General features: G+C 40.3%; 1 protein-coding gene across 1 annotated transcript in view; it reads left to right on the top strand.

The window, feature by feature from the left end:
- The window catches only part of DGKQ (diacylglycerol kinase theta), a 268,833-nt gene extending 250,411 nt beyond the window's left edge, over window positions 1-18,422 (top strand). Inside the window, exons 20-23 of the mRNA XM_073591922.1 lie at window positions 2,740-2,886; window positions 4,156-4,267; window positions 4,788-4,940; window positions 5,731-18,422. Coding sequence (XP_073448023.1) covers window positions 2,740-2,886; window positions 4,156-4,267; window positions 4,788-4,940; window positions 5,731-5,829 — 511 coding nt within the window. The 3' untranslated portion in view covers window positions 5,830-18,422. The remainder of the gene's footprint in view (window positions 1-2,739; window positions 2,887-4,155; window positions 4,268-4,787; window positions 4,941-5,730) is intronic.
- The last annotated feature ends 7,526 nt before the right edge of the window (window positions 18,423-25,948 follow it).

The following is a 25,948-nucleotide window of genomic DNA, read 5'->3' as shown; positions in this document are numbered from 1 at the left end:
TGCTCTCTTTGCTCAGCCTGTCAGTTTAGGTGGACGGCCATGTCTTGGTAGGTTTGCAGTTGTGCCATACTCTTTCCATTTTCAGATGATGGACTGAACAGTGCTCTGTGAGATGTTCAAAGCTTGGGATATTTCTTTATAACCTAACCCTGCTTTAAACTTCTCCATCATTTTATCCCTGACCTGTCTGGTGTGTTCCTTCACCGTCATAATGCAGATTGTTCACTAAGGTTCTCTAAGAAACCTCTGAGGTCTTCACAGAACAGCTGTATTTATATTGAGATTCAATTACACACAGGTGGACTCTATTTACTAATTAGGTGACTTCTGAAGACAATTGGTTCCACTAGATTTTAGTTAGGGGTATCAGAGTAAAGGGGGCTGAATACAAATGCACACCACACTTTTCACATATTTATTTGTAAAAAACGTTGAAAACCATTTATCATTTTCCTTCCACTTCACAATTTTGTGCCACTTTGTGTTGGACTATCACATAAAATCCCAATAAAATACTTTTACGTTTTTGGTTTTGGTTTACGTTTTGTAACAATTTTTAAAGGCACTGTAAGAACAGCACAAATCAAATTCGGTGCAGTGAAAAACAAGACGGTTTGACAGGTGATAGTGATCCCTCCATCACAGATGAAATGGCCTCTCACCTCATGAATTCCACCTGAAACAGGTCACAAAGCAGTAAGCAGGTCACCAAGCAATCAAGCCCACACTCTGGATACCGTCCTCGAGTCCACACCTTTTATAATTATTTTTGAACTCCACAGCATATATAAAACAGAAGAAAAACAATCTAGTGCTCTCTGTCTGTATATATTTATTAATAAAGGTTGAAAAACTACTTACAATCAGCAACACTCAGATCTCAGTACCGGCAAACAAGCATGTAATGGTATCAAACCAACAGGATGACCGTGGGTGACGTCACACGTGATTCCTGACCCCCCGTACGCGCTACGTCCGTGGGCTGGACTTCATCAGCGTGGGGTCCCACGTTGATGAATAGTTTGCTACCATTACATGCTTGTTTGCCGGCACTTGGATCTGAGTGTTGCGGATTGTAAGTAGTTTTTCAACCTGTATTAATAAATATATACAGACAGAGAGCACTAGATTGTTTTTCTTCTGTTTTATATATGCTGTGGAGTTCAAAAATAATTATAAAAGGTGTGGACTCAAGGACGGTATCCAGAGTGTGGGCTTGATTGCTTGGTGACCTGCTTACTGCTTTGTGACCTGTTTCAGGTGGAATTCATGAGGTGAGAGGCCATTTCATCTGTGATGGAGGGATCACTATCACCTGTCAAACCATCTTGTTTTTTACTGCACCGAATTTGATTTGTGCTGTTCTTACAGTGCCTTTAAAAAGTGTTACAACCAAAAACGTAAAAGTATTTTATTGGGATTTTATGTGATAGTCCAACACAAAGTGGCACAAAATTGTGAAGTGGAAGGAAAATGATAAATGGTTTTCAACGTTTTTTACACATAAATATGTGAAAAGTGTGGTGTGCATTTGTATTCAGCCCCCTTTACTCTGATACCCCTAACTAAAATCTAGTGGAACCAATTGTCTTCAGAAGTCACCTAATTAGTAAATAGAGTCCACCTGTGTGTAATTGAATCTCAGTATAAATACAGCTGTTCTGTGAAGACCTCAGAGGTTTCTTAGAGAACCTTAGTGAACAATCTGCATTATGACGGTTAAGGAACACACCAGACAGGTCAGGGATAAAACGATGGAGAAGTTTAAAGCAGGGTTAGGTTATAAAGAAATATCCCAAGCTTTGAACATCTCACAGAGCACTGTTCAGTCCATCATCCGAAAATGGAAAGAGTATGGCACAACTGCAAACCTACCAAGACTGTGGTGGAGGGATCACTATCACCTGTCAAACCGTCTTGTTTTTCACCGCACCGAATTTGATTTGTGCTGTTCTCACATGCACTTATTTGGACATTCCATTTATCTATGAATTTAATATGGACTTTGTAGAATTGCGCTGCACTGCTTTATTATACATGTTCATTTGAGGTATTATTTGAGTTGACCTTTAGTGCTAGCTTGCAGTTTGGTTGCTATTTATGGTCTATATGTGTCAGCGCTGAATACCCTTTCATTTTACTAAAGGCACTGTAAGTCATAAAATGACTACTTGCATCACAGCCTTAAAGCAGAGTTCCAGTCTTTTTTCAGTCTATTAAAAGTCAGCAGCTGCAAAAAGTGTAGCTGCCGACTTTTAATAAACATACTCGCCTGTCCCACGGTCCAGCGATGTGGCCGCCCGAAGCCCCGGCTCCTCTCCCCCCTCCTCTCCATGGAGCTGTTATTACTACTGTGGGTGCCCGGCAGTGAAAAATTGCAGCTTCACAGCCGGGCTCTCCTAGTGGCCAGGCAATCTTCTAGGACCTGTGAAGTGTCCCAGAAGATTGTAGAGAAATAGGGGCTGCCTAGGGGGAGAGGAGGAGTCGCCTAGTTGTCCAAGCAACTGAAGGAGGAAGTGGGACAGGAAGTACCTGTCAAAACCAGGTACCCACTCCACCCCAAAAAAAATGTGGCATGTAAGGGGGCGAGGAGTGCTTAAAGCCAAAGTTCCACTTTTGGGTCGTCTCCGCTTTAATAACACAGGTGTTTTTCTTCAAAATGGATATTATCTAGGTACAGACATATTATATTAATTACAAGTTTATTTATTGGTAATAAATTGATGTTTTCTGTTTAAGGTTCCATAATAAAGGTGTCTATGTTAAAGCTGGTTTACAAAAGCTAAGTCACAATCGAAATTTACATAAAGACCTGAAACTTCAAGTCGACCAACAAGAGGTGGAGCTGCCAAATATAGAAGGTCTCATCTTCCTAAATATTCCCAGGTAGATGAAATTCACTTTTATTCAGCATGCTATTTTGTTTGGTTTAAATCACATTTCTTCCTTGAGAAGGAGAAGTAATGTTTTTATGTTCTCAAAGAGATGAACATATTAAAGTGCAACTCTAATCATTTAAAACAGGGAAAAACCCTCTGATGTGGCCTGCGACCTCCTGCTCTGGGATGGTGGGTTGGCAAGCCCAAATCGCGGGTTTACACCATCCCAGAGCATTAGTGTTCTGAATGGAGCCAGTACTAGAGGAAGCATTGCTGTGGAGAGAGCAGAGATGCATAAGCCGATGCTTCCTGTACAGCGCCGAATCCTGTTACAGGCAGAGTGATACCAATTGCACTCTACCTGGGACAGCAACAGCCGGCAATACCTATAGCAAGGGAGATTCCTAGATGAAAGAGTAATAATAAAGTTCAGTTTATATTCTAAAATCAGTGTATATATGGGCATATGGAGTGGTTACTGGTCTGCTTTCAAACTGATCTGCGGGTGCACCTATGGGTTACCTGCACTGAGCCGTAGACTTCAGTTATTACCTGTGGTTTTAAGCGCACCAAAACTGCTGAATGCAGGAGTTTTGGTGCACTTTCACAAAGTACACCACACCTGCAGGATATAATAAAAGTCTATGGCAAAGTGCAGCTAACCCACAAGAAAGCCACAGGTGCACTGCCCTGCACCTCACCCACAGTGCGAAGGATTGGTGCTTCATTGTTAGTGTCAGTAGAAGGATAGCGTCTCTTGTGAGGAATAGTGCCCCAAGGGCTGGATAAAGGAAATAAATGGGCTGCAGTTTGAAGCCCAATGCCCTAGACAGACATAACAAGCAATTAACCCTTGCAGGTGGGGGGGGGGGTGCAATACAAGGGTGATTTTTTTCATGGAGGGCTTTTTTTTTTTTCAAGGACAAATTCAGGTAGTTTGTTTGGAATGACAATTTTAGAGTATGACCAGGAATGTATGTCCAGGAATTTTTTTTCTTTTAATAGTTTCCCTCACTTCCTGTCTATTAAAACATTTTTATTGTACAAACCAAAGTTAAAAGCTGATTGGTTACTATGCACAGCTGCACCAGATTCTGTGTGCTCCAGTTTTAGTAAACCCACCCCCCCCCCAATCACTTTAAAACTATGGCTATTTTAGTGTCATTTAGGTACTAAAGGCATTTACATAACTTTTTGAAAAGATATGAGAGTTTTTAACAGTCAGAATGTGTTATACATAATAAAGGACTTGTTTTTCATTTTTTTTTTTAATCAGCTGGGGCTCAGGAGCTGATCTTTGGGGCTCTGATAATGATAATCGATATGGAAAGCCAAGAATCGATGATGGATTGCTTGAAGTTGTTGGTGTAACTGGTGTAGTCCACATGGTAAGTAAAATTACACGAACTGAAATTGTTTACATATGTATAGCTTACCATGTGTTTATACTATTTTAGTTAAACGACTTATTTCAAATTTAGTTTTCTCTTTTCATATCTTTGTGAGTTGTTATGTGCAGTGTTTTCTCTGGATAATACTTAACATGAACAAAATAAATACAGCTTTCTGCTGTTGCTGTGAGGTGCATTGTGCATGACAGCCACATTTGTATTCCAGTGATTGGAGCACTGTTTTCATTCCTGTTAGTTGGAGTTTCTGGTACTAATTGGGAGTTTTGCTGTGCCTTTTGAATCCTCCTTAGTGATTTATCCAGTGGAGAGTGGTAAACTCTATGATAAACCTAAATTGTTTTTTTTTTTTGCTCTAGTTCTGAAAGATCCAAGAAGTTAGTAGATGATTTAGAGCTCCAACATTCGACCAAACTGAAATCCCAGACACTTTCTTTGACCGTTATTTACAGCATGTTCATCTCTGGTATATTATAAATTAACTGGCTTGTATTTCTAGGGTCAAGTTCAGGGAGGACTTCGATCTGGTATTCGAATAGCACAAGGATCATACTTCCGTGTAACACTTCTGAAGCCTATTCCAGTCCAAGTTGATGGGGAACCTTGGATCCAGCCCCCCGGCCAGATAATCATTTCTGCTGCAGGACCAAAGGTAGAGAAGCAGCTGCCTAATATGTCACTGTATTTGAATATACAAGGCCTCTTCCACGCTGCTGCCTAAAAACAGCATTTTTAGGCATACAGATTTTTTATTCAGTAATTAAATATTTAATCCAGCTCCCCTTAAGTCAATAAACAATTACGGTCACCATAATTGGAAACAGAAAACTTATAATCTGCGAAAAAAGAAGAAAAAAAAAACATTGGGTAAATAATCATGTATACATGGACTCGCCATGATATTCGGGTCTTCACCCTGATGAGGTTGGGTTTTTAACAATAGACCAACAAGTGGTAATCAAGGGGAAAAAAAAAAAGAAGGGAAGGGTATGGGGAGAAGGAGACAATTTTTTTTTCTGATGTAAATTCAGACCATTGTTTTCAACATGCCTGTACGCACAGGCATGTAAACATGCCCTGCATATAGATCAGTAAGAAAAAATATACATATATCTGTGTTGCCAGTCAGTCTTTTTATGTGTGTATACAAATTCCTGCGTATGCCACACCACCTTGATTAAAATAAAGCTAGAATTTTTACGTGTATGAATTTGTACGAGCGAATACTCGCAGATACGCACAAATATGTACAAATAAACACAAGTGCTATATAGCCCATCCTCGTGCTTTTCTGATGTGATTGTCTGATGTTCGTACACCTTAGTATTTGTACAGTTCTATAAAAAGGACGTTTATGTCATTGTTGTGAAATTGATAAGTTGCTTTGTAATTTCTTTTTTACTTCTATTAGAAATTAAAATGTCCTTTTTTGATGTTTACAGGTTCACATGCTAAAGAAATCAAAACAAAAGCAAAAGAAATCTTCAAGTTCCAAAGAAACAAAAGGAGATTCTGTTACACAGAACAACAATGGAAGTTAGAGAGATCTCTAAGGGAACCTTCCAGAAAATCATGACATCTGACATGAGGCAACAGTTGGAACTAGATTCTAGTCTCGTGTTCCTCTGCAGGAGGCTAGCCGGATGAAAACTCCTCTTCTACAGTATCCCTAATATTGTCTATGTAATATGCAGTCATCTGCGGAATCTTCGTCCTTACAGCTTCCATTAACCATCTGAAAATATTCAGGGTTGTCGCCTTGTATCTGTAGACTTATTTCTGCCTTTGTAAAGGTGACAGTTGCTTGTGCATGACACAAACCAGCTGCTGTGGTGCACTGTGGTTGCCCTTAGTTTAATGTCCATGGTGGGACCTTTATAGAACTTGGTTATGCCTAGATGTTGTACGGGGTAACTACCACTTAATTTTGCTGTTCCTTTTTTTTATATGACTAGTACTGAAATGCTTGATGTTTAAAGGCAGAATTTTAAAAAAGGCACCTAATGCATTGTATCTAAAACCTAAATCAAGGGCCTCACTGGAAAAAAATCTCATCCCATGCTGCATACTGTACTGTACAAACACTATTTTTAGACAGTCTATTTTTTAAGAAGAGGTATTATCAATACATATCTGACCTCCAAAGTGTTTAGGAAAACCGTCATTCCCTGTGAGCATTTGTCTAGCTTTATTCTTCTTGTAATAAGCTACAAAGAATACATTAGGAGCATAGTTTTCCATACTGTGATGGAATGTATGGCAATTAGTACTGTAAGCATTTTATATCTACTGACCATAGGATGTTATATATTTATTGTTCTAAAACAAGGAAATTGTTTCCAAACTAAATTGTATTTATTGAACTTGGCAGTGGTAGAGAATAAGGTTTTTTTCAATGTTAAAATTATGTGTTGCATTTAAGGAACTCCTACACATTTAAAAACACAAATTAGCTTTCATGTAAAATGCTTGTATGTAAGTGCTTTTTAGTAGGATTTGTTTTAAAAAAAATCAAGGTTTGGAAATTTCACAAGTGAAATTTCTTTAGTTTATGCTTGACAAATTACATTTTTATTGATTCTAGAATGTAATTCAGCGAAATCGGAAGACTGTGTCTTTTTTTTACAATGTGGTTCTACTAGTAATACATTTGGTGTAGTGTGTATATATATTTATATATATATATATATATATATATATATATATATATATATGTATTGCATCAAATTGCTATACATACCGATATCCAAATACTTTCCTACTTAAACTACCTTATGGGACAGTTATTTACATGTAATCGATCATGTAAATAGCTAAAGTGCTCTGTTTTTTGAGCTACGTTCTAGTATATGCAGGTATGTGTGTGTTTTATATATATATATATATATATATATATATATATATATATATATATTTATATATGACAAACACACACACACACACATATCATATGGTGCATAGTGGGATGTCATTTAATAGTTGGTATAAACATTTGTCTCTTGATATAGATCACAATACTTTGGAAATGAGACCTTTACATACAGACAATATATTTCATAGATTCCAGTAACAATAAAGAAACAATAACTTTCTAATAGGTTATTATTCACCAGAAGCATTGCCATACATTTTACTGCATCAAATTCCATTGCTTTCAAAATGTTGTGTTGTGTGTTGTAGTGCATTGGGAAAAAAAAGTTCTCCTTCTGCCTTATGGTGTGTTGGCCTGCAGTTTGTCCAAGTTAATTCTTTAAAAGAGGCAGTACATAGTAGCAAGAGTTAAGCCACTTGTGCTGGTGGCAAAAGAGCCCTTATGCATCACAGCCATGCAGTAATTACTTGGATGATTGTAGGCTTTACTTTTTATAATACAGAATGCTGTGCTATGGTTGAATCAATTTTCTGTGTGTTTATTACATTTGGAAAGCATTTATCATAACATACATTCTCATGGGCTTCCCAGGTTCTAGCAAGCAGTATGGCCTTTTCTCTATTTACACTTGTGTTTTGTGCGTTTAACTGCAGGAGATGTATGTGCAGCCAGACAGGGGGTGTACATTTTCCACTGCAAAAATTATAATGTCTGTTGTGTTCAGCGCCGCTACTGATTCAAGTGAATGTGGCCATACCGCTATTATCCTGCAACTGTGTGTAATGCATGTGGTTGCAGTGCAATGGTTAAAACAAGTGGTAAGGAGGCAACATATCCCCTTCTCCCCACCTGTCAAACGCCACTGAAACGTGATCTACTGTGCTGCTTTTCAAGGCTATGGTGGTATTAAACCCAAAGCCAAAATTGCAATCTATTGCAGCTTACCAATCATTAGATGTGGTGGCTGCATTAGTTTTCACCTGATGATCTGACCAGTAACATACCTCTTGTGTCTCCACACTGGAAGAAGGAGCACAGGGGCAGCTTTAGAATTTTTACTTTGAGGGAAGGGTATTGTTAGATGAACTAGCAGATTTAGATAATTAACAAATTGAAGCCAAATTCTTGCTCGCACCTTACTTACAGCAACAGCATTTTTTTTGCTTCTGGCATAAAAGTTTTACATGCATAAATAAAAGCTGATTATTCTAAACACCCCTGTCAGTGTTAAATGGTTTGGCCTAATACTTGAATTAAGTATATTTGCAGGAGAGCTTGTTCTATTGAAAAAAAAAACTGCTGGCAGGATCACCAGTTAAAGGAAACAAAACCTAAAAAAATAAAACTATTGCAGCCACCACATCTAACCTAAGACTTGGTAAGCTGCATCATAATAAATGTTTTATTTTGGGTTTAATACTGCCTTAAGCTATGTAAAAGTAAAGGTTCCCAGAAGTAGGTTCACTGTCCTCTGAGTTTCCATCAACACTCCATATGGCTACTGTGGCTACATACAAGACAATTTAAAACCAGGAAATCAAAATATATATTTTTTAAACAATTATCTTTTTTAAAGGTCCAAAGACTACAAAGCTGCATTCCAACATTTTATTCAGTTGACAGAGTTAGTATAGAGAAAAGGGGATTTTTTTAATTGTTCATTAAGGGACACAGAAGTGATTTTAAGACACGGGTTTATGCTGCCACCAACAGATGATTTGGACAGTGGCAACAAAAAATTGAAGAAAAGGCAGTATAACGCATTGTACGCCCTTAATGCTGCAGTTTTATGTTAGCACAATAGAAGTCTTTTCTCCTTAAAATAAGCAAACATTTTTTCTTTCAGTCAAGTTTCTTTCTTCTCTGCAGAGCCTATAGCTCCATTTCCAGTTTTTCAGATTGGTTGCTCCTTGGCACTACCCAGACATCGCCATGAGGAAGATTCAGGGCACTATAAAGTGACCCTAGGGCACTTTACTCTTCTGTTGGCTGCAGAGTGCTTTTCAGGTTTGCGCGTGTGATACACCTGCCACGTTAGCCTATTCTAAAGAATTTTTTATTTCTGTTTGCAGGACACAATCTAGATTGCCATAGCGGTAATTGTCGGGTTTGCCCCCCCCTTTTTTTTTCTGGGGTCTTACATGTGTACTCCAGAGTTTCCTATTTTGGATTATTACTCTTTACTTGTCCTCTGACATTCCATTGTCACAAGCACTTTATGTAGTGTGGGTGCTGTGACAATTTTTTACCATGTTTCAAAGCACATGGAAGTATACTATTCAGTCTCTAGCGAACCCCCTATGAGTTTACAGCTGAGAGTACAGTAATGTGGCACTGCATCACAAGCACGTTAGGGAACATGGTTGCAACACTTTTTTTGTGTGATTATGTGTTTTTTTTTTCCTCTGCCACTTTCGCCCTTCAGCTTGAGTTGAAGTACCACTGGCTCCCATGAAGGTCCCAAAGCCAGTCCTCCTCCTTGCTGCTACCTACAGTCACTTGGTTACAGATAGTCTCCTAACCTCCCCCTGCTCCTGTAGCTAGTTTTCATAAGTACCTTATTGGTTTAGCTCACTTCTGTACTAGCAGTATGGAAGATCACAAGGACACTAGACCTACGGACCTGTCCAACTCTTGATTCACTAATAGCTCCAGGATGGTTTGCAGAGTTCCCCCTTTTGGACATGACACCGACAGTCTTGATCACGTTTCCTGCTGGAGTCCACGCGTTTCTCATTCTGCATTTGCTTCATCTGGCAATGCTCCCTCCTCTTTGTTTTCCAGGGAGGACTTATCCATAACTATGTGGGAATTTATGCAAAGGTTCACTACCATGATTGCAGGCTCAGAACTCATATTTCTATGACATTTTCCTCTAGAGTCTGTCTGAGTCCTTGCAACTGTTTTTGCACATAGAAGAGAAATCCAATCTATCACCTTTAGACAAGGAGGCTCAGTCTGCTGACATTACTCCTAGGCCTAAAAATATCACCTTGGTCCTTGTTGGAACAACATGCATATGTGTTTGGAACTGGAGCAGTGTATGCATCATTTAACGTTACCAGTCTGGGCTCCCTTAAGAGTCCCCAACTTTTTAAAACCTTTTCACTTATTGCTACAACCATTTTTTATTGGTGGCTGCTCATGTTCTGACAATTTTTTTTTCCTTCCCTTCCCCTATTGAGGAGGCATTTATTAAGAAATGGTCCATTCCTGTGGTTCGAGATATTTCTCACCTTAACTAAGCCCTTCCCTTTCGAGTACTATGAGGTGTTCAAAGATCTGGTTGATAAAAGATATGGGATCTTTCCAAATCTTGCCGGCTCTGCTCTGCAACCTGCTATTGCTGGCATAGCTGATTGCTAGACCTTAGGGGTCTGGATCAAGGATATAGCTAAGCCTCCTGAAACCATCCTATTGGATCTTTTAGCTTTAGAATGCATCCCTGTTGTCCTATACTACTGTGTTGATGGGCTTGAAAATATGGTACATCTTATATCCAGTATGAGTCTCGCCTCTGTATAAATGCGAAGAACTCTTTGGCTTAAATGTTGGTTTGCTGAATCTCTTCAGAAGCCCAGGTCCTAGGAGATCATGGTCTGAATCTGCTGTTTCTGTGTTCTTTAAAGCTAGGAAATTAACCTCTCGCAAGATCTGCCATTGCACTTGGAAAGCTTACTTAACATAGTTTAAGGCACCAAGATTGCATCACAGGAAACACTCTGTGGGACACATCCTGACTTTCTTCAATCTGGTGTGGATCAATGGTTGGTCCTGAGTACTATTTTCAGACTGCTCACTCTTTGGTAAAAACCTTTGTACAAGTGATTGCACACTTGGCTCCACCTATAAGTTGACACGTGACTCTGTGGGACCTAAGCCTGGTTCTGTCGGTTCTTCAACAACCATCCTTTGAAGCACTCAGAGCTGTCCCCTTGTCTGTCCTCACTCAGAAGGTGGCCTTTCTTGCTGCCGTCACCTCAGCGAGATGAGTTTCTGAGTTGGCAGCCTTGTCCTGTAACAAACCTTTTCTTGTGCTTCAAGGAGACAGGGTTGTCATGAAGCCTAGGGCCTCATTGCTCCTTAAGGTGGTGTCTTCCTTTCACCTTACCAGGCCATTGTACTTCATTACCCTGGTGCTTCCCAAGGAGATTTTCCTCCTCCACTAGAATATGATATGGGCTGTTCGACCTCTGCCACATCTTCTTTTAGATTGACTGACTCCCTCTTTGTCAATCTATAGAAGTCAACCAGCCTCCCACTGCACCATTTCAAAGTGTTTAATGTTTGCCTATGTTCTAGTTGAAGCTGATTAAATGAGCACCTCCCCGGGTTTCCTGTTTCAGGGTGGTTATTTTCTCTTGCATCATTCTTTGGAGCCACCCTTACATGCAGGTACTTAAGTTACATCTCCCTACACTATTAAGCTTTTCAGCATCAGGCATCTTTTTCCCAGATTTGCAAAGCTGCCACCTGGTCTTCCATTTATACTAAGTTTTATGAGATTGATCTTCAAGTTTTAGCTGATGCAAGCTTTGGGCATGTTGTCTTATAGGCAGCTCTTCGAGCTGCAAGAAGCCCCAATTGTACCATGTTGTTTGTGGGCCTGTTGGCAAGTTTGCTGTGTTTCCCACCCCTCAGACTGCTTTGGGACTTCGCAGTGTGATTCTTCTAGTAATGGCAGTGTTGGTCAAGGTGAGGGAAAAGGGTAGAATGATGAAGGAATAGGAGAAATATGGTACTCAGGGAGGCTTACCTATAAACTGTAATATTTAACAAAGGCAGCAATTTTTAGTGATCGTTGTCCCTTGAGGAATCCCAAAGATGCCGCAGTGTCTTTTCCTCATATTGTCCAAACTAACAATAAGGTGAAATGCGTGCAATATAGCAGTGTATAAATGTTACAATGAACTCTACATTCAAAATGTATTGGGGTAAGAACACTGCTGTGTATAAAGGTACTTTCGTCATTGTAGCTTTAAAATTATCCAAATATATTCAATATGATTAAAATTACATGTTCTTGAAAAGCTGAATATTTTACATTTAGTTTGGCAATAACACATCTAATTCTTCTTTTTAAACGCATTAAGGCTCCGTTCACACCATGGCATTCCGGATCGCAGGCGGAATCGCAGCGATTCTGCCTGCGATCCTGAATCTCCTCAAAGCACGGAACGCACTTGCGATCCCTGGTACGTTCAATGGAGCCCGACTAATTGCGCAAACAGAATTGTGGGACGCCTGTCGCCCAAATAAAGTTCCTGAACTTGTTTTGGGTGACAAGCGTCCCGATTCTGTTTGCTCGATTTTGCTGCGATTCCTCGGGTAACAATTGTGCCAAAATCGTGCCGCGATTTGGATGCCATTAAAAGTATTGGGGATCGCAAGCGCGTCCTGCTTTTTGCAACAAATAAGGATCGAGGGCAGAGTCGCAGCAACAGGTGAACATGATGCACACGTGGCAAATGCTTCAATGTTTATCTTTTTTTACACAGGGAATGATTAATGCTCATTGCTCAGATTTCCCATCAACTATGAAGTGTATTTTTGTGCACGAACCCATTATTACCACCTAGGGAAGTCCAGTTCTGTTATCACCGGTTATGATCAAATTGGGCTGGGATCTGGCCATGTATGGCTACTCAAAATACCCTTCAGAGTGCACAATCACCATTATGTAAAATATTTATCTCATCTTATCTTAACACAAACACTACCAGGAGTAACTATTTTTAGTAATTAATAAGCTATAATGCAAAGTTATATGCAACGTCTGCTGCATTTAACTTGACTTGAAGGGCAACCATATTGAGAGATATATGTAGGCTGCCACTGCTGATCTCTCCTGAAAATTATATTTGCTGGCTGCCATGCTGATTCAGTGCTATTTGCCTGGCTGCAATGCTGATAATGGCTTCAGTGATCCAGAACTATCACGCAGAACAGGACTTTGATTGTTGCATGCTTGTTCTGGGTCACTCAGAAGGTCTGTAAAGGCAACCCACATATCTCTCCAACTACAGGTATTCTGAATGAACAAAGCACATATACAGTACATGCATATACAAGTAAATTTAAATAAAGGCAAATGTTATTTGTATATTTATATTAAGAAATATAGTGTATTAAAGAAAAGGTTACTGGAAACATAAGTAAATTAATTTATTATTTCATGTTTTTTTTTTTAGTTTAGATCAAAGGCCTTGAGCAGAATTTATTTTTCTTCATTAAACATTTTTGTATTACTTATTAAGCAAATATATGTATCTGGATTAATAATAAAGGCTACTGACCTAAATATTCTAAATATTGTTAGGAAGAAATATATTTGGAATGGGAGGTTGACAGTTCAAATAAAAAGGCATGTTGAAAAGCTTAATTTATTTGTATTTCAAGGTTTTAGCTAGTCCTGTTCTTCCATGGTGCCTTCCTTTTCTGATTTCTCCTATACTGATCTGTTGCCTCCCGTGATGGTTTTAATAACCATATCTGTTTAGATATTTGGTATATTTTTGGTTATTATTAACAATAATACATGCAAGATAATTGAAAGGTGGACTATAATGCTTGCACAAGTCAACTCATCTGTACAATAAATTGACATTGGTGCTCCTTCGGGACAGTCCTACTCTGTCATGTCAAGCCTACAGAAAATGTAAAAAAAAAAAAAGAGTACATTAGTAAAAAGAAAATGTTTCACAAACTGGTTAGTGGCATGCTGTGCTTGGCAGAAAACAAGGCTTTCCTGTCACACTGGTGTTTCCTTATAGTTCTGATGTGTTTTATAACATGGAGTCTGAGCACTGTTGTGGCAGGTTAGAGTGACTAGCAACATCTCGTATTAGGATATTTTTTAATCTGAAGAAAAACTTTAGACTACATGAAAATGTCATCAATTGTTAAAACAATGCATTTTCTATTTTCAGTTGCAGCTGTTACTTTTACATTTTAGATAATTTAATTTTTCAGGGCCGATCAACTGGTTTAAAGGGAAACTAAACCCTCCTATCAATTGAGGACAGTGCCATCTTAGCCTCCTATTTAGATCTGCAGTTACCAGTGTGCTGAACATGTGAGCAGTTGACACCTGTCAGATGAGGTCTTGAAAGATCAGTTGAGAGTTGACAAAAGCACATGGACAACTGTGACCGTTATCATCAGAGACATGCCCTGAATGTAGCATACACTGTTCAAGTAGAGAGAAAGTAAAATGTATTATACAGCTTTTTTTTTTGGGGAGGGGGGGGTTTAAATCGGTGGGTTTAGTTCCACTTTAAATGTTGACCCTGCACACTGTGTACTTGCCTTCTCTTGCTTTCCCTGTTGCTCTGTTCAGCCATGGAAGTGAAGAAGGCCTGTGTGTTTTCCGTGTCACTGTTATTGGATCTTTCAAAGGGCTTGCCCTCATGTAACAGTGTTGGGGCCCGGCATTGACCACTGCAGCACCCAGCGTCAACTTTAGTCAGGAAAGGAAATGTCACATGCTCCATTTTCTTTCCTGGAAGCTGAACAGACCGGGGGGTTGATAAGGCAAATGTGGGTGTATGCAGATGGTGTGCCACCAGGCCCATTAGGCATGAGCAAAGCACAGCTTTAGTGTATAACTAACCTAGCTTGGCAATGTGTAATTTCAGCCAAAAAAACATAGCTGCTGTAATGCAAACCTGAAGATTTATTCTTTATGAAGGTAGAATGTTTATTTTTCCATGCAACCTACAAAAAACAAAGTTGAGTTAAAGGTGTGAAACAACCCTGCCTGTAACTAAGCAAACCTATAAAGCTTTGCTTAGCAATGAAGCAAAACACCTTTTAGAACCTCTGATGCAAGCAGCTATTCCCTATACCGTGTCCTGTATATTCATTTTAGGATCGTAAAGTTTAACCTATTCTTATTCTCCATGAGTGAAGTTACTCACTTGAAATGCAGTCAGAAAAAAAACATCTTTTAGAGACCTTTGAGATAGGTGCTTTGGTCACAGCAGTTTTTCATTAGGATTTCTTATTTTGTTCTGGTAAGATAAATATGCTAGGAATATCTTTTTCTGATATATTTTTTTTTTTTTGGAAGCCTATTTTAAGTTACCTTAAATATAAGCACTTTTGTATAATTAATAATCAATGCCCTTGCAAGCTGCATAAAACAATTGGGTGCAGCTTTTTACTTGAAGGGATCAGTATGTACTCCTAACCCAAGCCTGCAGCCTCCCAATTGTGATTTACATGCATGTGTTGCTGAAGAAGCTGCTTCTAATTACCACTAGGGGGAGCTTTAGCTAGACAAAGTGGACCTCTTCATTTTGCTGTCTCAGGCTTTTAAATTGGCATGAAATATAAGACTAAATAAAGAATAAGGAATGTGGCATAGTTGCCATATTTGACAACCAGGACTGCTCTGTATGAAAAACTCTTTTCTCCATCATCCACTCAAACAGTTTGGTTATACTGCAACCTACAGAGGTAGGGCACTGGTAAACAGAAAAGTTGTAAGTTAGCCACTGTTAAACACCTCCTCACCCCAGCATGCCTGGTTTTGCTAGTGTCCAAGGAGGTTTTGATGCATTTTCTTCAGCTCTGCTAACACAAGTCACGCATTTTTTTGCTAGCATTTCCTGACTTTGTAAAGTTCTTTTTTTTTTCTTTAGTGACTTCATTCCAAATTCTTACACTGCAGCTTGATCTGGTCTCTATATAGCCACTTTCCAGAGTAACATTTCCTCAGCACTAGCTTTGACCTAGACCCAGCTAGCCTGGAATGTGATCTTTGGGCATTGTGCCACTTTTCAGACTTCTGTGTTAGTTTCAGAGCGCTTTTCAGGTCTGGCTCCATAGCACAGCCCCAGGTGTGACCCTGTCTTCTGAAGACTGTGAGTAAGGGTAGTCAGTCTAAGGCAGGGGTGTCAAACTCAATTTAATCGCAGGCTGCATTAGCAGTATGGTTGCCCTCAAAGGACCAGTTGTATCTGTACCACTATTTATCTACTCTTCTTATTTAGGAGTGCGTTGAGTACAGAGTGCAGAGTTCAGGAGTATGCTATGTACAGAGTGCAGAGTTTAGGGGTACAGTGTGCAACACCCACTCCCCACCAAGCTTCCTTGTATCTCAACCTAGCCTTGTGTTCGACATATGTGGTCCAAGGCATCGGGTTCTAGCTTGGTGTTTGCACTGCTAGACACCTTTGCAAATTTCCTGCCTCTTTTATTTTTTACAGTGATAGGGTTTAATGTGTCATCAATAATTAGGTAGATTCACGCACACAGCAACCTTTCCTGCCATTCAGCCCAGAGTAAGCACTCTCCCGCTTCTGCTTCTTGAACCACCCCATAGATCTCTGGTCTCATTTCACTACCCACCTACAGTGATTTGGTCACTTCCATCTGCCTAAAACCCTGATTAGTGAGTACTTGAAGCCTTCCCTCACATTGGGTCTAGTTGCTGACTACTACATGGTGTAACATGTCTTCCAAAAACACAGAGGACAGCTCTGCTGCCATGGGTGACCTTAGCCCATACTACCTTCGTGGTTCTGGAGGTGTTTACCTGCTATCCCCAAAAAGAAATAACGCATGTAATCTAGAATCCCTTTTGTCATAGGGTCTCATTCATGAGAGTCTCCAGCTTTGTTGTCTCCCCCATGTGCACAGGAACCTCCATGCCCACACTGGATTTTTTTTTTATCTGTTTTTGCCCAGTTATTGGAGCAGTCTGCCCACAGAAGCTTCAAGCATGCTCCAGTGCTAACTCCTCGCCTTATCCTTTGCAGTGTCTCATGGTCATTGGCAGATTACCCTGCTTTGCAGGTGGCTTCATCTTCATCTGGTTCAGATTTGGTTTTCCTCCTCCAGGTAGTAATCTGGTATGGATGGTTTATGGTTCTTTTGGTGGCTGTTGCCCACCCCTAAACTTGACTGCTTTTGGACATTCAAGCTGTTTCTTAAGTCCTGTGTCCCTCAGTGGAGGATGGAAGAAAAAAAGATATTTGTACTCAACGTAAAATGTATTTCTTCAAGTCCATTAAGAGACACGTGTTGCTTGAAAACCTAAGGCATGCTGGTTAGATGAGCGGTTATACAGGGGCATGGTGGATAACAACTTTTCAGTATTCAGGATTCCTAACCTTCTGAAGGCCACAGTATAACCCATCTGTTTCTGAATTCCTGTGTCCTCATGCAGTGGTCAGAGGTGAAAAGCCCCTTTACATTAATTGTGTAAAAATGTCAGCTTAGACTGGTGGGCAGTGTAGTGCTGGCTTACATTGGTTGTCAGCGGGAAAAGCATACTGTTGGTCATTGAGAAAAGGGTCCCCTTACATTGGTTGCCTGTAGAAGGGAGCCCTTACACTGGGAGTGGGAAAGATGCTCTGTGTTTTGGTAGTCAGTGCAAAGAATGTCTCTTACATTGGCAGTCATTGGGGAAAATGCTCCTCGCTTTGGTGGTCAGTAAGGAAGAATTCCCCACTTACAAATAAAGCTCATTGTTTAAGGAACCCCTAGCAACCTTTAGAGGAACCTTAGATTTCCCCGGAACCCTGGTTGGGAGTGACTGAGCTGACTGGACTTTCAGTTGGTCCCTCTAGTGGTGACTAACAGTGGCATCTTCAGTAGAACATCAGACTATAAATAGAAGATAGGATAGCTCAAGAATCTGCACATAAAGTGCATTAATCCTTTTAAAATGTTGGCTGCGTTAATCATGTTCAGTTGTCTGTTGCTAATAAACACACCTAAAAGCAATAGTTACATGTTCTACTAGCCTAATATTGACAGATTTTTAGCTGCAATTTCATAATCTCTGTAGCAAATGTACTATTTGTTAAAAACAAAAATCTGAAAAACGCATGTTTGTAGAAAGTAATAACAGTTTTTACAATGAATCACTTCACCAACCACCCATTGTGCCAAGTTATTGTTTTGTAACATGTAAGAATAATGTTAATCTTGTTCCTAAAATATGCATCCCATTTATGTTTACGTGTGGTTTAAGCTTGAAGACATGCTATTGGTGTCACTTGTGTCTTATAGTCTCATTTGAAAACCACTGTGTTGGTGAATTGTATGGTTTGTTTTCGAAATTTGTAAATTTTTGTATTTAAAATCTGTTGTGTTATAGTATGAGTCTAACAGAAAAAAAATGTATATTTTGCAAAATGGCTACCTGTATTTTTGTTTAGTTATAATTTGCACTGAGTTGAGTCCCATGTTTGGTGAATATGTGGATATCAAAGTTATATATATGTATATTAAATTTCTGTGAAAATATGACATGCTTGGTTGTAAGAGTTTTTTTTTTCTGATTAGTTTAATAAATGTTTTTTTTTGTAATGTGGAATTATTTTGCACAGGTTAGAGATGGGAAATAAACTGTCCTGTTTTCTTTGCTGTGTCCCTGTTGGGTGCAGAATACATGACGCCTGTGCAGTCTGCATTGGATTGAATGGCTAAAGCTCATGTTCTCATTAGTTTATACCAGGGGTCTCCAAACTGCGGCCCGCAAGCCAAATGTGGCCCAATGCTTGCCTTTATCTAACCCCTGAAGCATTATTCCTTCATATGAGGAACTATTCCTTCCACTTATACCAAAGACGGGGCAATATTCCTCCCACTGACACCAATGATGCAATTTTTTTTACTCCCTCTGACCACCAAGGTTACGGCATTTTCTACTTCCGCTGGCCACAGTCCAGTTTGAAGGGCAGTAAACTGGCTCTTTGTTTCAAAAAGTTGGAGACCCCTAGTTTAAAACATATTGGGGTATAAAGGACACAAGGCTGTGTGTGGTGTGTCTTACTGTATGACCTCTGGTCTGTCCTCTTGAAAAGCATGAGTAATGTCTTCCACGTGAAAGAGCTTATAGTATTATGTATAAACTTTTTAATGCGGTAACAAAACTATGAAACATCAGACATTCAAAATGTGCTAATCACAGAAAAAAATCACTTGACAATGTATCTAAATCCATACAAATGTGCAGTTTACCAGTAATTGGATTTGGTAGCTGCATTAGTTTTCTGTTTTAATTTTTTTTCCTTTGTAGCCTTGTAATGACACCAATAGGATAACTCCTGTGCCTTAAAGTGGAACTTCACTCTCCCTATCAACTATAATTATTTTTAATCCTTATGCTGCTAGCATTAGTAAATAGATAGGAAAGTATATCATATTTACTTGTAAATTATCTTTTTTTTGCATAGCCAAATCATGTCCTACATCCCAGGAGTGTTTGGGGAGGTAAACCAATTGGGTTACTTTTTAAGTAACCCGGGAGTCTTCAGAAAAGGAGGAGTGGTTTTCTAATCTAAGCACCCTCTCCTGCCTGCATGCTTGAGCTAGGGGCAGATGGAATCCAGGAAGTAAATGCTACATGAATCATGTGCCCTTACTCAAAATGGCCATGGCCAGAAATACCAGGGGGTTGTTTTTCAAAGTGATTTCTCAGCAAAATAAAGCATAGGGACATGGATGGATGAGAGAGTTTGCTTTGAATATTAAAAATGCATTAAATAGTGTTTGTGGTGCTCAGATGCAGTGATGATCTGCTTTAATAACTACACTCACTCTTCCACAGTATCTATGAAGGTAGCCATGAGGGCTTTCACACTGGAGCGGTGCACTGGCAGGGCGTCAGAAAAAGTCCTGCCAGCAGCTTCTTTGAAATCAATGGGGTAGCGCTGCTATACCGCCGGCAAAACGCCGTTGTGAATTTAACCCCCTTTTCGGCCGCTAGCGGGGGGTTAAAATCGCCCCCGGTAGCGGCCGAATAGCGCCACTAAAATGACGGTAAAGCGGCGCTAAAAATAGCGAAGCTTTACTGCTGACGCCCTGGGCGGCACAGTGTGAAAGGGCTCTTATACACTCGAATAAAAAAATTTAAAAAGCTGCAAAAGTAAACCATTTGAAAAAAGTGACTCTGTATAGTCCTGACCCCTGCACTGTGCATTACTTACTACTGACCTGTAAACTTTGCATAACTTAATACTAACCCAAATTTAGAGGTCCTTGGCTTGAAATCAAGCTTACTCAAAATATGAGGGTATCACTCTGGATGTGGGATACTGTCGGCAAGCAGGTCAGTGGCCTCTGTACAGTACCCCCAAAGTGGCAAACGCAGCTGTTGTCGGAGAGAGACTGGGCTGCCACATCTGTGCTGAAGGTACAGCTGTCAGAAAGATCCAGAAAGCTGAAAAAAAGGAGTGTCACCAATTCTGTGAGATCGTCACTACAGGACCACAAGTCACCACCAACACCACTGGTTCCTAATACAAGAGAGCAGGAGGAGCCTTAATTACAGACTGCAAAGTGGTGAGAGACTACATGCCACAACTTCATTATCTGTTTCACAGACTGTGTGGTGGTGAGAGGCCTCAGGCCACAACTTTGTTATCCAGCTCACAGACTGCATGGTGGTAAGAGGCTGCTGGCCACAACTTCCTTACCCATTTCTTAAAGGGGCACCATCCCCTAGCTGTGGGATACAATTTGGGTATTTGTGTACTGTACCATGGGATCCACTTACTTGTAAACTTGAACTTGAGCGCTCCAACACAGGAACTATGGGCCCCAACAATGAATAGTACACAGGCTAGTGGGAGGGACTTGGAGAGATTGAAATACCTTGTAGCTTCCAATACTGCCCCTTTAGTTAGGACCACCCTAGATTCAGGGTTCATGTGCAGAGACACTTGGTCCTCTCATTTTGCAAATCTTTTTTTACCTTGTACCTGTTAATTGCTATTGCTGTTTTTTTATTATTATTATTTTTTTTTTTATTGTTTTCCTGAAAGGAGTTTATTGCAAATAAATCTTCCATTAGCCTTGATGCGTCAGAGGGTGTGACATTGCGGAAGGGTCGTTGACATCCAGAATCAGGGGACCCATACATCAGCAACTCCTTTGAGGGTAAGCGCTACACAGGTATAGGAATAAGCAGTCCAAATGTAATGCCTAATTTGGCTCTTTCTTTATCCCTACAATTACAAGGCATTTCTGCTCAAACATTTTATTTTAAAGTGGAACTGACCACAAAAAGTGAAGAATTTCTATGTTATGCCAAACATCTAGAAGTGTTAGGCAGTCCATAATCACTCCTGGTGAGCTATTGTGTTCTGACTGCAGAGGGGAATAAACAAGTGGCACAAGAATAAAGACTGGGCCACACTTCAACTGAGAAAACGCACACCTCTTTGTTAATTAGGGGTAATCTGCTCCATTTGCTATACTTCTATACTCCAGAGAGCATGCAAGCTGCTTGCTCCAAGTGCTCTACTCCCCCCCTGCTCAGCTGAAAGTGAGAGGGAGGAGGAAGACAGGGTCTGCCAGTGAAGTGTGTAGGGAGGCATGGAAGCTCAGTTCACATCTTATGCCAGGCCTGATCTGCCTGTAATCCCTTTTCAGGCACGGGAATCTTTGTTAATTCTCCCAGATAATTCAGTAAAGAGGAATGAACAAACTATACTGATGCCTAGCCCTTTGCCCCTGTCTGCTTTTTTTGGGCACAATTCTCAGAGTTCAGTTCCTCTTTAAAGCCAAATGAAGATGAATGCTGATAGAGACACTAAGTTGATGGAAAAGCTCTCCTCATTAAACATTGTTTTGTTTAATTAAGGTAACCTAATAATAAAACTTTGCTATCAAAAGGTTTTATCTCAGGTAAAGGGTCATTTGAAGCCCAACACCAACCAAAACCATTTTTTTTTTGTTTAGTTATAGACAGACTGGGAAGGAATAGAACCATAAGACATTTTTAAGTAAAATGAAAAAGGTTAAAAGCTCTGTTAAATTATTATCTCTGACTTACTTTCACCATCCTATCATTTCTTAATCTGCTGTCAGTGGCACAGGAAGTGATGTGCTACAGCTTCCTGCACATTGTTTTATGGAGAATAAAAATTTGTATAGCCAGGTGCTGGGCTAGAGAGAGAGAGAGAGAGAGAGCAAGTTAGGACACCATGATACTGCTGCAGCTGCTCTCTATGACCTTCCTGAACTGTTCATGTTAAAACTAGTAATATTGTCTGCCTCCCAGCAGCAGGGGGAGCAGACAAGCCAAAGAAGCGCCATAAACTTGTACACTGGCCACATTGGATGGTTGGAATTGAATTCCTAAATGGGAGCCATGCTGTGGGATCCTCTGGATCACTGAACTGCAGTGCCCACAAGGAGACCGTGTGAGGGAGGAGGAGAGGATGTATTTCCCAGGCTGCAGACCAAGGAGCTTCCTCTTTTACCGCACAAAGACCAGAGTGAGCACACCTGCCTTTTTGGGTGTGCACCCACCTGACACAAGCCCGTGACCCGAGCCAGAGATCGGGGACCTTGTGTGCTGGGGATCAGAGAGAGTTCAGATAAGAGTGTGCAGAGGATGAGGACTAAGCTATTGGTGGTACATGAAACTTTGCTGTAGAGAGACTGGAGTGCTGTATACCTGTAGGCTGAGGACCAAAGCCATTGCAGATAGACCCAGAGAACTGAATAAGGGGACCATATCGCTGAGATTGGTGAGAGGGCAGTACTGTCATAGACCTGTCCTTGCTAGTAGAGACTGAGCATTTAGAGACTGGACATTTGACTAGCAGCCCTTACCAATGCAAACTTTACTGGGAGTGTACTTAGGTGCACCACCATAAAGACTGGGCCCCAAATTAGCCAGCTGAAGAACTTGGGTAAAAGATTGTCTCTTTAGACCAGCTGCTCTGCAAGGACTTCACTCACTGACTAAAGTAAAGGGTACCATTGCAGTAGACCTGGGTCTTAGCATTGTCATCCCTAGAGTACACTCTAGTTGCACAGTACACTGGTTACAGGAAAGTTATTACAGTACCATGTACCATTGTAGCCTACCAGGTATAGATTAATCTATCTGTATATATAATTTTTCTAAACTACTACAACCTCGTTATTCCTAACCAGACTGGTGTTTGCAAGGTATTTTTACTTGTGCTAGTAATAGTAGTGCAATATGCTCTGTACTTAACCTTGGTGTGTCAGAAGGGCTGAAGTTGTTCACAGAGATGAGGCAGAGAACACAATCTAACAAGTGGCTCCTTCAGGGCTATATTTGATTAAAGAATTTACTTTTTCCAAACCTATACAAAACTGAAAAAAATATTTGGCAGCAGCTGGAATATATGTGCATTAAAAGGAGATAGGGACAGGCGCTTTAAAGCGGAGTTCCACCCACATTTTTTTTTAAAGGGCACCCCACTAGGTCTTTTTTCCGGGATAAGGTGCATTACATGCAGCGAAGGAAGTGTCTCTGGTTGCCATGGTGATGCTAAGAGGCGGTGTTCTATCAGAAAGCCACTGTCCATCAGAATATGCAGAAGAAGTGACGTTGCATCGTGGCCATCTTGGTACACCTGCACTCGTCCGCAGTAAGCCTAGAGTTAGATGTTGGCAAGCAGACATCTTTATACACCCACCGGAGTCTTGCTTTTAAAATTGAACATCAAAGCTGTCAGACGGATTTCTAAATACAGTATTTCACTATTTAAGCAGAGTTTACTTTTAAAAATAACTGTGAAAAGCAAGACTCCGGAGGGAGTATAAAGATGTCCGCTTGCCGACATCTAACTCTAGGCTTACTGCGGACGAGTGCAGGTGTACTTCTATCACTTCTGTTGTATATAATGGCGATGCCCACTGACTCCTGGGAATCATGACACACATCTCCCGGGAGCCAGTGCGCCGCAGAAGGTGACGTAAATAGCCGCAGGTGGCAGAAACAGGAAACTATAATTCATGGAAACGGGGTAAAGGAAGAGGAAAAAAAATGCCCAATGCTTTTTTTTTTGGTCAATTCTGAAGCTTATAGTGTTCAGATAAAAAAGAGGGTGGAACTCCACTTTAAAGACACTCGGTCGAGTAAGCTTTTATGGGGAATATTTTATATTAAATTGTACATCAATTCTTTTGGTATTTTTTTCTGGTATATGATGTAATATACATGCATTTTTGGGTTAATTTATATAGGGCGCACTACCAGATGACTGCATCGAGGTGGGTAAACACAAAGTTCATATTTTCAATAAAGAGCTGGATCATAATGTACTGAGTGTCTCCATAATGACCAAAAATTAAGTTTAAAAAAATGGTCTTCCAGAGGATCCTAGATCTTTATGATGGAAGCAAATACACATATACAAAGTAGCCCGGCATGTGGGCACTGCACAGACAATGAAATGTTAGGAGGCATAAAGTGCCGGTACCTGGACATCTAAGTGACAGGGCGACTTGTGGTTGTCACAAAATTAAACAACAAATGTAACGCTCGTTGTAAGCTTGATGGTTGTTTTGTACACATATGGGTTTATTTACTAAAGCTATAGAGGGCAAAATGAGTCACAATTCTGCATAGAAACCAATCAGCTTCTAAACTCAGCTTGTGCAATAAAACCTGGAAACTAACTGGTTTCTATGCAGAATTGTAACTCATTTTGCCCTCTCTAGCTTTAGTAAATAAACCCCATAGTGTTTTAAAACTACCATCTAGTGGGCAAATTGTATATTGCAGTTAGAGTTATACATATGACTTCAAGGTACATTATTTTTTGGCTGCATTATTGAAAAGATATCCTTGTATGGCATCCGCATAAATGTTTTGAGATATCTGTCTCTGGTGATTTAAAGATGGTTTCTTTTTCTAGATATGTTTGTTTATTTTTTTTTTTTTGTCTTAGGCCCCTTTCACACGGACGGACCGTTTAGGTCCACCTGTTAGTTTTTTAGGCAGACCTGAACGGATGCTCCATACAGGTCTATGGAGCGACGGATGTCAGCGGTGACATGTCCGCTGACATCCAATCCGCTAAAGTGTGATGGAGGAAAACCCTATTTTTCCATCCGACTGCGGAGCAGATGAAAACTGACTCTGCGGTCCGTCTTCATCCGATCCCCCATAGAGGAGAGAGGCGCTCTGACAGGTCCGCCCCTACACAGTGTGCAGAGACAGACCTGTCATCTGCCTGCTCAGCGGGGATCGACGGAGCGATCCCCCGCTGAGCAAAGTGGAGCCCGTACACAGACATGTATGTGTGAAAGGGCCCTTAAGTGAAAACACATCTAGGATTTTTCTTAATTTCTTCTGTTTTTTAGTATGGTTGATACTGTATTTGATTTTATTCTCTATAGAAAAAAAATAGCATTTTCCACTTTATTATGGAGTGCCGAGTTTATTTAGTCTCTGCATTATAGAGGGTCCCCAGCCTACAGAAAAGTTGAAGAGGAAAAGGACGCTACAATGTTAAGTGACTGGCCTGAAGACTTTGACAAAGTATGTATTAAAACAGAAAAATCATAACCTTTCTGGCCTAGGCATACATCTCATGAGTCTTCATGGGCATTTTTTTTCTTTCATCTACAAGAGATTAAGGCTAAGCACATCCTCCTGTCTGTATGACTGAGTTAAGGGAAGATGGATTCCAGGACGTAAATGATGCATGAATCCTCTGCCCCTTACTCAAGATCGCAGCAGCTAGAAATCTTAGGGGGGTGTTTTTCAAAGTAATTTCTCCTAAATTTTCCCCGTTATTCAGTGAAAAAAAAAAAAAAGAACAAATTACAACCAATGGCAAGTGCTTCATCTTTATCTGATTTGTATATACGGAACTGTGATTGGTAGCTATGGATTACTGCACTCTGCACATTTCATTGCTGCATGGCTTTAGGCCTCATGCACACAGGATGTTTTTAACACTGCCTTTAGGGGCATCTGGCAGGCGAGGTTTTGATACCCCTAAACTCCCCTGCATGCTAGGCTATGTGTCCAAGCACACATAGGCATTTAGAGGAGT

The sequence above is a fragment of the Aquarana catesbeiana genome, linkage group LG01 (assembly GCF_042186555.1).
Source record: "Aquarana catesbeiana isolate 2022-GZ linkage group LG01, ASM4218655v1, whole genome shotgun sequence".
Taxonomy (NCBI): Eukaryota; Metazoa; Chordata; class Amphibia; order Anura; family Ranidae; genus Aquarana; species Aquarana catesbeiana.
This window is presented reverse-complemented; position numbering and strand designations above follow the sequence as displayed.